The sequence below is a fragment of the Chironomus tepperi genome, unplaced genomic scaffold, assembly GCF_022539635.2.
Source record: "Chironomus tepperi strain 1889 unplaced genomic scaffold, CSIRO-AGI_Ctep_v1 contig_81, whole genome shotgun sequence".
Lineage (NCBI taxonomy): Eukaryota > Metazoa > Arthropoda > Insecta > Diptera > Chironomidae > Chironomus > Chironomus tepperi.
Window position 1 is genome coordinate 915,469 of NW_027226203.1, and position 12,194 is coordinate 927,662.

The 12,194-nt window shown below is 32.9% G+C and overlaps 1 protein-coding gene across 1 annotated transcript; it reads right to left on the minus strand.

The window, feature by feature from the left end:
• Positions 1 to 5,176: 5,176 nt before the first annotated feature.
• LOC139085721 (juvenile hormone esterase-like) lies at positions 5,177 to 7,676 on the minus strand. The gene is made up of 5 exons (XM_070633851.1): positions 7,035 to 7,676; positions 6,606 to 6,860; positions 6,196 to 6,537; positions 5,808 to 6,097; positions 5,177 to 5,745 (listed from the first exon to the last, which is right to left on the minus strand). The coding sequence occupies exons 1-5, from the start codon at positions 7,674 to 7,676 to the stop codon at positions 5,535 to 5,537; spliced, it is 1,740 nt and encodes a 579-aa protein (XP_070489952.1). The 3' UTR covers positions 5,177 to 5,534.
• Positions 7,677 to 12,194: the final 4,518 nt, after the last annotated feature.

A 12,194-nucleotide genomic window follows, 5' to 3' on the forward strand; every position in this document is an offset into this window, starting at 1 on the left:
ATATTATTCCGAAATAAAAATGAGAGCTAAATATGAACAGAGGATGAAAAAAAAAATATTCATGATTAATTTTTGGAAGCAGAAATTTTTATTTACAAAATAACAAGTAGGAACAAGTAGGAAAAAAATAGAAAAAAATGAAAAAGAGAAACATGAATAAAATGTATTCAGCATTGGTGTATTATGTAAATGTTTATCATCACGTAAATGAAAAAGCAAGTAAGCAGCATTCAAAGTCTGTGTCCATATACCGAAATTTTATATGCTCGGAGGGCGGTTATCAATTTTTTTTTTTGGATAGAAAAAAGGTAAGAGGGAAATCGCTTATGATGTCCATATCAATACTTTGGTTTAGAGAATTAGCAAAACTGGGTTTTGTTGCGGGAAGGGTATGAAGATCCATCGATTAATCAGTGCGAAATTGAGTAATCTGTGTTATTAGAATTATTATGGGGATGAACAAAGTTAGTAAAATCAGACATAATAGGTGCAAACAGAATTCACTAAACTAAGGTTGACGTTCAAATGGCTGTCAAATAGAACCTTGTGTCGTCTGTGTATTAGGACGCACATTACAGATTTGGCAAAAGAACTAATAGTTATGTAAGTCAGATTGGATCGAGTATGGAAATAATCTGACATGGGATCTAGATGATATCTATACGGCATTTACACCAGACTCGAATTACGCCTGATCAGCGGTGGTTTTTGCTTTTTGGAGTTATTTGCCCCTTTGATAACTGCAAGGATCTTGCTTAGCGGGCTGTATAGATCAACGGTGATCAAACTGATCCATGATCTCCTTTAGATGACGCTTGATGCTGGTTATCGCTGAAACTAGCCCTATTTGATAATTTCCAATGCTTAAGTCCTTTGGTCGCACACATAAATTGTAACAGTCGGTATCTAGTGCATGGTTACAATTTATGCAACCAAGTTAGACGTCATTCCTGCACAACCTCCCCCAAAAACCAAAAAAAAAGAATTTTCTTCAGAAATTATTGTATAGGGAATACATTAATGGCTACAAGCTACCAAACTCTATAATTTCTATGGAATCAAATCTCCCCCGACCATTGAAAAGAGAGTACAAAAAAAGTAAACATCTAAATAAAGAAAGGAAACAGCAAAAAAAGAAAATTCTAGTCTTATTGTGTTGTGCGTTACTCCCACCAATTAATATTCATTTCCTTGACCATTAACAGACCTTATTATAATTACAATCAATAAGTGATTGTACACGGCTTTTGTTTGGTGGCCATACACAAAAAGAAATGAACAAAAACAAACATTTGACGAAAAAAAAGAGTGAATAAGGTACAAGGAAATAGAAATTATAATTTTTAGATTCCTTACCATTAATTTATTTAGTTTTTGCCATTGTGAGTGTGAATGTGCGGATGTCTGTGTGTATGAGTGTCAGGAAAAGTGGCATTAGAAATTTATCATAATCGTAGATTTCACGCGAAATCCACATTAGGAAATGTTGCACACTCATAGTTTTCGCCCATTTATGTCTTATGAGTTGGGGGCACGAGAATTACAAAGTTATGAATTTTATGCCAAAGCAAGCAGGAAAATTTTTTGATTTGGTTGTGAAATTAGCTTGAAAAAACTTTTTTGATTATAGTTTTTAGGAAACAAAAATTTAATAAAAATTGAATTTTTTGTGTATGAAAAATAAATTTGATTCTTTCATGTCTGGTAGGTTGATGGATTTGTCATACGATATTAAGGATATGTGCTTGACATAGCTAAGACAACAAAGCTGCAAGGACAAATAGTTAGCCAAATTCAACAAACATTGATTTATAGACCTTAGCACTGTGGTTCTTATACTCATAATCCTTAATTCCTTCACGAAACTCCTAAGATCGCGTCCTAAGCATCCAAGCAGAGCAATGTGTTGCGAAGCGTAGTTTGAGTACTTACTTACTTTCTGGGCCTAAGCTCTTATGTGGAGCTTAGGTTGCAGGTTGTTGGTAACAAAAGGCTTACCATCTAACTCTATTGTTGGCTCTGTTGCCTGCTATGTTCAAAATCTCTGTCCACACGTTAACCTGACATTCTTTCATCACTATTCTGTACTATATAGTTTGAGGACCTCTGACCAAACCCAAAATTAGCAGGACTTTGGAATCTAAAGTCCAAAAAAGCCTTCTCCACCTTAGATTCTCTCCAATGGAGTTCAGACTCCCGTGAAGGCACCTTCACTAATCAAGTCCTGCTAACTCCCACCAAAATCATTCCTTTCTCATCTATCAAAAACTCAGCTATTAATTCAAATTTCTAAAAATCACAAACATAATCAACAACGAAATCCAGTGACCTGAACTAACCCTTACTTCCTATCCAAAAATTCCCTCATTTACTTCCTGAGTTTTTGACAATATTAAGCAGGAAAGGAAGAGAAAACAAACAAGCCAACTGAAAAAAATAATAAATGGAATTAAAAAAATGTGTGAAAGTTTCATTTTCTTTTGTCAAGTTGTAAGATTTGTCGCTTGTGATATTGTCCTTATGTAATTATGAATTGGGAGTTGTTCGGATATTAGGTATCATTAGTTACTTAATTCGCTGGTCATGCATTGCCTCCTTTAGATTACACTTGAAGGTGACTACCGCTTGCCAAATAACAAAAGTTAGTACCAGAGATTAAATTGCATGCGGAGTCGAGTCGTCTTGTATCGACTTTTTCATACAAAATCAAAGTTGACTTTTGGCTCTGTTAGGAACAATATTGACTTTCTCAATAGCATTATTAGGTATAAGTAGATAGTGCTACTTTAGAACGCTCTGCAAAATTGATAAATTTGACAAAATTTTCATGAATAATTGTCAAAAGTTATATAAAGCACTAAACCTAAGAAGCAAAGAGTATGCTTTCATATTACACAGAGACCACGGACCAAGCGATACCTTAAAAGCGATCTCTTTGCCTGTAAGGGTACGTAACAACCAATTGACCCCAAGATTGTTTCTTTTCCTTCAAATAGTAAACAATACATTAATTAGTTCCTTTGATGGATTTATTAATTCATTTAGATGTAACTTCAAAATTCATTAATCATTCGTTTACATTTGTATTTTTGGGGTCGTTAGCATTAAAATAAAAAATTCCAAATCCAAAAAATTCTGTTTTCATTCACAAATATAAAAATCGATATTTATGAGAGAAATTAGAAACGGAACCGCAAAAAAAAAGTGTGTCAAAATTCAATTGTGAATGGAAAATTGTAATTTTCATCAGATAAAGTTCACTGCTAATTGAAATATTGCTCAAGCTAATTAGAATTGATAATTATGACTGATAATTAATGCAATTAATGTTGTTATGTGCGATAAAATGGAAATTGGTATTGTGTTAGTGCTTTAAGTGGAATTGAAGGAGATTGTTTGGGATTTTTTGAGAATTGTTTTGCTTATAATTGGCTTTGTTCCGATGGATTTGATGTCGAGTACGTCAATTGATCCTGTTCAATGCCACTCAATTGAATTTCATTGCAAAATTGATTCAATTTTAACCCAATTTTCTCCAAACATAGCCTCAAATGTATTCTCAAAAGAATTCAAAAGCTTTCAAAACTAATTAAATTAATTTTCAATTTTTTTTGTTATTTTTTTCACATTTAATTCCACTTCAATCACAGGCACGAGAGAAAAAACCTCAAAAAAAATTGTTTCATTTCGCGATTTAACACAAAATAAACAGCACGCATCATGTATCAACATTGTCGCATGCCAGGATACAAACATACATAAAAAAAATTACAAAAGTCCTCGTATTATTGATCGAGGGACTTAAGCGCATTTTTGTCCCAGCGATCAGTAATTGGTTAATAAGTCACTTCTAGATCTATAAAACGAGATCCAGGAGGATCCAGGTCACTTCCAGATCTACAAAACAAGATCCAGTAGGATCCAGGTCACTTCCAAACCCACAAAACAAGATCCAGTAGGATCCAGGTCAATTCCAGATCAACAAAGCAAGATCCAGTAGGATCCATGTCACTTCCATATAATTTAACGGATTTTTATAATTCAAACCACATAACGGTTATGACAAATTTAAATTTTGTACACTGTTAAAAATTTTAGGAACATTGAAAAACACTGTAAAACAACGAAAAAACGTGTTTTTGTTGTTATGAAAATGAAAAATTGTTAATTATAGTATTTATACTTTGATTTGAAACTTTTAAATGCCCGGCGCCGCAATAACTTTATGGAACTGATCTTTTAAAACCATTCCGAGCTCTCTACGATGTCTAGTTAAAAAGTTTTTAACGTCAGCCGAACGAACGAACGAACGAACGAACGAACATAGTGTCTTATTAAGCTACCTTTTTGAAAAAAATTTCAAAAATGCGCTAAAAAATATCACACAAAATAAATGTGAGTCAATATTTTCCTCTATCATCTCTCACTGACATATGTAGTAGGTGCATATAAAAATTCTGAAATTCAATATGTGAAAGAGTTGAGTCGATTTTAATTCAATCAATATTCTGATTCATTCACACACATATGAGAGGATTTTTTTTTTTGTTTTGTTTTGAATTGGTAAATAAAAAAAGCTCTAAACTTGAAAATTTGATTCGTTCTTTCAGCATTTTTAGGATTTTTTAGCTTGTTTTCTAAGTAAATTGCAGGTTCTATGCTATTTTGTTCGATTATCCGAACAGAGAATCCGGAATATTTTAATTTTACTAATATTAGCTGGTTATATGTCTTTAAACTGCTACTTTTTGATGCTTGCCACTTTTTTACGTCACATTACATAATTAACCTGAAGATTTAATTCTTAATCTTCAATTTAATCAAGAAAAACTTTTCGAGGTGGACGGATTTTCATTTCGGATTAAACAATTTGTTCTAGAAAATAAATTTAGAATTACAAAAATCCGTTATTTTCAAACAAAACTCAAAAACTTAACCACAGAATAGAAATGCGCCTGCACAATCCAAAATTCAAAATCACCTCCACTCCTACTCTCAGCATTTAGCCTACACATCACGTACGTTGTGCCGCTGACGATAAAAAAGAGTGCTTTTTGAATATCATGACACATAGAAATTGAGACAATACAAATGTTCATATTGACACAATAAAGAAGGAGGAAGGAAGAGGAAAAATAGAGGAAGAGAGAGAGAAAAAAAAGTTGTGAATGCGAAATTTCAATTAATGTTCGCAACAGTTTGATAAATTTGAGCTCTTTTATTGCTACCTTTTTTTTGTCATGATACAGATGTGAGTATTTTTGAATGACAATTTTTGAATTGTTAAATGAATTTTTATGCTGAATGGTTTTGAGGTTAGATTGATACAAGGAGGTGGGGGAGTTGAGGTTTTAAGATTTTGGTTGTTTTGGGATGAGGAATTTAACTGATTTTTGATTATATTAGGGAATTTAAACGATTTAATGGCTGAACATTGACAATGATTGTTCAGAATCTATGATTGAATTAAATCCTAACCTTAAAGTTCCTTAAAGTCTTTTGTTTATAATTTAACATTATAATCAGCTTTAAATCTACAATTTCCATTTAATTATCTTATATTTGTCCTTCAATTTCCTCCAAAATGCAACTCTATCCGGATACAAGTCCACTTTTGCCTCAAGCAATGTTCTTGCATTTCCATTCTCATTTCCTATTCTCATGTAGTTTAGTGGAAACTTTTTTGCCGATGGCCAAAATTGGTCTGAATGTATTGATGGATTTATATGTCCATTATTTGGATTACTGTAAACAAAAGGATTTCAATTTCATGTTAATTTCAAATTTTATTAACAAAATTTTCTCACCCTGTCCTTGCAAAATTAGCCCACAAATGTGGCATTATACGATGTAATGCTCTATCAAAATCTGTTGGAATTGATGTATAAAATTGTTTACTCTCATACAATGGAAATAGACTCAACAGTTCATCCATATGACATGTTCCATAGAAATTTTTTCGTCCGAATATTTCAGTATAGCTTGCAGCACCTTTATGAGAATATAAGTAGATGTAAGTGTTGTCGTATGTGCTGTTATGGAAGCGAGAGTTGAGGACGTCAAACATTCCAAAGTAACCGCCACCATCGGTAAAGAGCTGTTGGGTTTAATTGAAAGTTTTAATTAGTAAGTTGGAATTAATTCCTTGGTGACTTGCCAGTCTTGCTAAGCTTCTAAGCCCTGCCAAATACTCACATTCGTCATATTATCAATCCTCTTTAAAGTCATATCATCATTATTAAAATAAAAGTCTTTAATCTCAGCTGTAATCTCATCTTGTTCGTCCTCTTCTAAGTGATCATATCCTGTATACTTTGGAAGACGGTCGTTCCATTCAAACATTTTAATGCCATCATCAGAATATAAATTAACAGTAATCATCGCACCTTCTTCACTATTGATGCCGACCAACCAAGGAATTTCTTTTGCGCGTTGGTTGTACGTGAATGATTCAGGTGTGATGAATGGTGCTTCTGTGGTTTTGGATGTGTTCTCCATGACGGGTAGGAAAGGTGTTGTGTATTCAAGGAAATCGGACTACAAATAAATAAATATGCATGATAATCACTGGAAACTAATTGTAGCACTAAAATAGCTCAACTTACAAACAAATTCATCAATGTTTTAGCAAGATCCTTAGCTTCCTTCGATCTTAAGCATTCAACAATATACCTTGTATTTTCAGTATTATTCGTGCAGTTCAAATGGTCGGCAACAAGCATAGCTCTTTCCCATGCCACACCAGCAAAGTCTGGATCAGCCCAGAAGTTTTGTAAAGTTCCCGATTGTGAAATTGCTCGATTAAAAAGATTTTGCGACATCGGTGAGATCATATGATAGTTGACGGATACACTGCCAGACTGGAAAGAGAATAATTTCAATTTGATACTATTTAGTAAGTTTAGATTGTGTACCATGGCACATTTAGGTGGTACTACACAACCAAAACGGTTACGACATGCTGTTTATGGCATTTAAAAGGAATTTTGACGGCATGTTAGACATACAGTTTGGACAACACTGAATAAACTCACCGACTCTCCAAATATAGTCACCATATCTTTATCCCCACCAAAAGCCTCAATATTTTCATTAACCCATCTTAAAATTGCTGTTTGATCCTTTAATCCATAATTTCCAGGCATATTCTCATCTTCTGTTGACAGAAATCCAAAAACACTTAGTCTGTAGTTTCCAGTAACAAGAATAACATCTGTGTCTAGGATATAATCAGGTCCAAATTCACTAATGCCACCATGTCCAGAGAGGAAACTTCCTCCGTGAATCCAAACCATAACTGGGAATTTTGTATGTATTTCATGATTCCGATGTTGTGGTGCGTAAACATTTAGGTATAGACAGTCTTCCTGGCCTATAAATTCACTTGTCTGGAAATGCAATTGTGCACATTTGGGTGGCTCATTTTGAGTTGCAATAATATTTGGATTCCATGATTTCTTTGGCTGTGATGGACGAAACCTTAAATTTTCAACTGGCGGCTCTGCATATGGAATTCCCATAAATGCCCGGATTGTTCTACCAGTATCTGACTTCATGTACCGTCCAAGTACAGCTCCATTTGTTGTATTCACTAATAATTCCTCTGATTGCCTTGCGGCTATAAAATTCACATCGAGAATCAAAATAATTAAAATTCCGTACGCTTCTGTCAACATTTTAAATACAACTGAGTGTATTTTTATCGCAATTCCTCTTTTTTTCGTGAGTATTTTATAATCTGACCATAAAGGTTATCGCATTCTAAGTGATGAACCAGTTATAATTCTCACATCTGCTCCTATTTGCATTGATGGGGTTCAAAGAGATTTGAGTAAAATTTGACTTCCACGCGAGAATGTGAAGATGAGGTTTGAGATATTTTGGAGGAAATTTGTTGATTCACTGAGTTGTATAGTGTTAATAGTAGCTTGATATAGATGTTTAGATTGTCTTTTGTTGAAGTAATTACTTTAATTACTTAAAATTTGCATTGAATTTTCGGAGGTTGTTGACAAGGTGGAACCTTTAATGATATTCTAATTTTGGTACTATGACTTATTAGATATGATAAAGTTATTCACAGTTTACTGAACTTTTGCTCTGTGTTTTGAAAACTTTTTAAATATATTTAAATGCTCTAACTATATTTTTGGTTTATTTCAAGTTTCTTTGATAATATTTAAAATATTTTTAATGTTTTTGGTTCTTGAATCACATAAAGTTCACAGAAGTTTTAGTTTTTAACTAAATTTTGTTATTCAGCAATCCGCAGATTTAAAATTTGAATTGAATTTATCGACTTAACACTAAAAACTTGACTGCACTTGTTGTTTTTTGTGCATCTTCTTTTATATGTTTTTAATGGAATTATAAACAGCAACTTTTATTGCATCGGATTAAAGTGTAAAAAAACTGATCAATGTCTCGATCAAGTTCAAGATATATTATTTTTTTATTACAGTTTTTTGATTTTCATTACATTTTGATCATGGTACGTGTAGATCAGAACGTCCAAATACATCCAGATTGAAGATATTTGAATAGAACATATTTTAACTAACAGAACTAAGCAGACTTGTGTCCCAAGTGGATAATGATACGTTATAACAAGTAAATGGCTAGTTTATGTTCAATGTTCAGTTGATGTATAGTTCGTAGGTCCACTTGGGAGGGTAGTCTGTAAAATTTTTGCCTAGACAGAATGTCTTCAAGTGGTATCTAGTGATAGTAGGAAGTTATGGATCACAAATAATCTACATAAGGTTGCATATTTATGAATGATAAATCCGCAAATTGAAAATACATTAACATTGCAAAAGTATTACACATTTTCAGACATCACTGCATTTCCCATTTTGTTCATAACTTTTTAAAACATTTATAAGTACATGTGTAATTTCATGACGCAAAAAATAACAAGAATCAATTAGCCATACAGCACTAAAGGTAATGAAACAAAATCAAGTTCACAGACAGTCTGCTACAAGTACTTCAATAATTTTCCGCATGAATGTTCAAGTGAATGCAGTGCGTACGGAAATTGAAGCACGTATTGTTGAGTTTTACTAATTAAGTGATACGTAATGTTAGTTAGTGAAGTTATTAAAGTCCAATTGAATTAAGAGCAGGTTTGATCTTTAATTTAAGTGAAAATTGTATATTAAGTTAGTCTAGTTCTGATTAATTTGAATTCTGTGTCTGCATTGGGAAGCTATTGTTCATGTTTAAGATATAGTGCTTAAAAATAAGGTTGCAAAGGATCAAGTACACGGCCAAATAATTCATTAAAGAAGTCGCAATTCGTTGGCAGAGACAGGATATTGACAATTTACAAGCAGTAGCCAATGAAAGGGCTAACTCCAGGTGCCATATTAGGAAGTCGTGGATCATAATTGATCTACATGAAGTTCCAAATACTAATCTACTAGAAACTAGCGCTACAGACTAGTTTCAGCACCTTAATTCACAAACTAGTCCAAAACAACAAAACAACCAAATCAAAAACCCATCAAATACCTCCAAACTTTTCCAATCAACCCCAAAAAAAACTTCTTTCACAAATTTTTCAACAATTAGTAAATTCACAAATGAAGAAATAATTACAAAGGTAATTTACCATACATCCAAAATAATTTCCCAATAAACATAATTTTGCGTGAAAATTCAGGAAAAACTTTATGCAAATTACAACAAGAAGAATCCATTTTCATTGTGACACGTGAAGGCCACAAATAAAGGCATGGCAAAAGTTTCCCGTTCTTTGTTCAAAGAAAATTAAATTTAACTTAAAATTTGCATTTTGTTGCCCTTAATGTTGGATCTAATTGATTCCACATTAATGTCTTGTGGGTTGTCGTTTATGGTTTTCTTATTCAAATTTTCAATCAACTTTAAGACTCAATTTACATCTTCTAATTTATGTCATATATGTATGTGGAAAATTAATATGCCATTTTGGCTATCCTTTGGTAAATAAATGTGAAGGTGATGGAAATGGGGGGAGAAAATTGAGGTGAAGTTTATGGGTGAATTTGTGATTTCAGGTATGGTAATGAGTAATTGGTGACTTATTTGAGTTTAATTAGGTATCAGATGAGCTGTAAGATTGATTATTACGGTATTTACTGTTAAGTCAATAAGTATCCTTTGTTGGCCGAGCAACACAAATGAAAAAGGTGGAAAAAGGCTCCTTATGGCATCAACATGGAAGCAGCTTCCATTTGGCGATGTTTGACAATCAAGAAGCTTTACCAAAGCCTTAAAAGCTTCATGGTGCAACTTAAAACCCATGGTAAGTCGCAGCACTTACTTCAAATGGACATGACTGGTTTTAAGGCTAGTTTTAAGATAAACAAGGTTCAAGCGAGTTGTGGTAAGTCTGTAAAATTCCGGCTTTTCTTGAAATGATTTTTAAAACCTCTTATGTCGACAAAAGTCATCCCAAGAGCTAATTTTGAGCTGAACATACAATTATTCAAACTTAAGCCTGTCCTTTAAGTACAGTTCAAAGTTATGGAGACTTAACAGTATTCTTTGAGAAAACTGACGGCCAAAAACTGAGCAGATTGCAACAGAAAATAATCAATTATCTGAGCTCCAATGAACTCCATCCATTCCAAAACATGCACTTATAAACATCAAAATGCTTTTCAAGAGCAAAAACACCACAACTTCAAAAAACCTTTCTCCACAGCCATTATCCTCCTCAACACATGCCAAATAAGTCTATAAAACACATAAAAGTCATCAACTTGTTTGTGCATTTTCGATAAGAACAAAAAAAAACTTTTTCATTCAGCAACAAAAATTCGTACGTAAATTAATTGATCGCTGCCGTTGTGGATTCTTTGCAAGCTTCGCTGTTCAAGTTTATTTACTTTTTTTGTTGTTTTTCAAGCTTTTTTCACATTATATGTATTGAAACAAGATGAAAACAATCATCAATCTTGTGTGGAATTGAGTGAAGATGAGATGGAAAAGAAAGAGAATTTTCTGACTTTAAAGGAGAAATTTCGTACGAGATGAATGTTGATGAAGAAATTGAATGTGAAAGTTTTGAGTATTGATGATTAAATTAAAAGCGTGAATTGATGTTGATTGTTTAAAGTGCTGATTAAAGAGGTTTTATTGATTAATATTGAGTCAATAATGTTGAAGAGCTTATACAAGGAACTTGGTTGGAATTTGGAGGAAGTTATTGCTAATTTAACTCTTCATACTCTTTAACAGGTATCAACTATGTGTGATATCCAACAGTTGGGCTGTTTTAAAGCTGTGCGTCAATAAGGGACTGACTTCTTGGGTATTTTGGCCTATAAATTCGGGCGAAATCCGGGAGACGCCGTGAATAACAATTGACCTGTACGGCCAGGGAAGTAAGTAATTAATTCTATCCAGGATATGCCTAAACTCAATCGACATAATTTAAGCATAATTCCACAAATATTCTCAAAAATTCTTCCAAAAAATTGCAAAATCAACAAAATAGCCCCTAACTGTATCAATTTAAATAGAAAATCAAGTAACTCATCAGAAAAAAATCTTTGGCAGCACAAACTCTATGTTCAGTCTTGTGGAAATTATTGGCAAAAATGTTTATTTTAAATGAAAATGTTTCTCCAATATGAATATTTATATTGTAAGTAAATAATAAACAAATAAGCAAATATTTCCATAGTTTTATGTTTTAATGTCTTGTTTACATATGAAAAATTCCTTCCATGAAAATAGTAAAATCAGAAAACTGCCAAAATTGATGATGTTTATTTGAAAAATATTGCCATATTACAGCAATAAAGAAGACAGAAAGAAAATGAGTAAGGAAACTTGTTGTAAGCAAGTTGTTTTGGGTAGTTTATAGTCATAGATCCGAACGACACAAATGTAAAAGGATCTGTCACAGACTCACTAAACCAACCTTGATCCGATCGACACATACTCAAATGTTGTCCAAATGGCAATTAAAGGGACATTGCAATTAGACCTAAGTATCTATTTAGCAGTAACTTCAAAGTAGATCTCATTGCTAAGTAGAGCACACATTTAACTTTTCTGTCTACCTGATTGCATGTGGACTGCATTTAAGCATGTACCGATCGGTTCAATTTGTTTTTTGAACTAGGGTTTTCAATCCAAGGATCAAAATGTATCGTATTTTGGTTTTGATCTCCATCAACACACCGTGTTGACTAGGA

Bases quoted from the DNA above. Each gene is read 5' to 3' on its own strand.
- LOC139085721 (XM_070633851.1), bottom strand. From the start codon at position 7,676: ATGTTGACAGAAGCGTACGGAATTTTAATTATTTTGATTCTCGATGTG. The intron at 6,861-7,034 runs GTGAGTTTATTC...TTCTCTTTCCAG, and splicing joins TGACTATATTTGGAGAGTCG to TCTGGCAGTGTATCCGTCAA. The intron at 5,746-5,807 runs GTGAGAAAATTT...TTTTGTTTACAG, and splicing joins GCTAATTTTGCAAGGACAGG to TAATCCAAATAATGGACATA.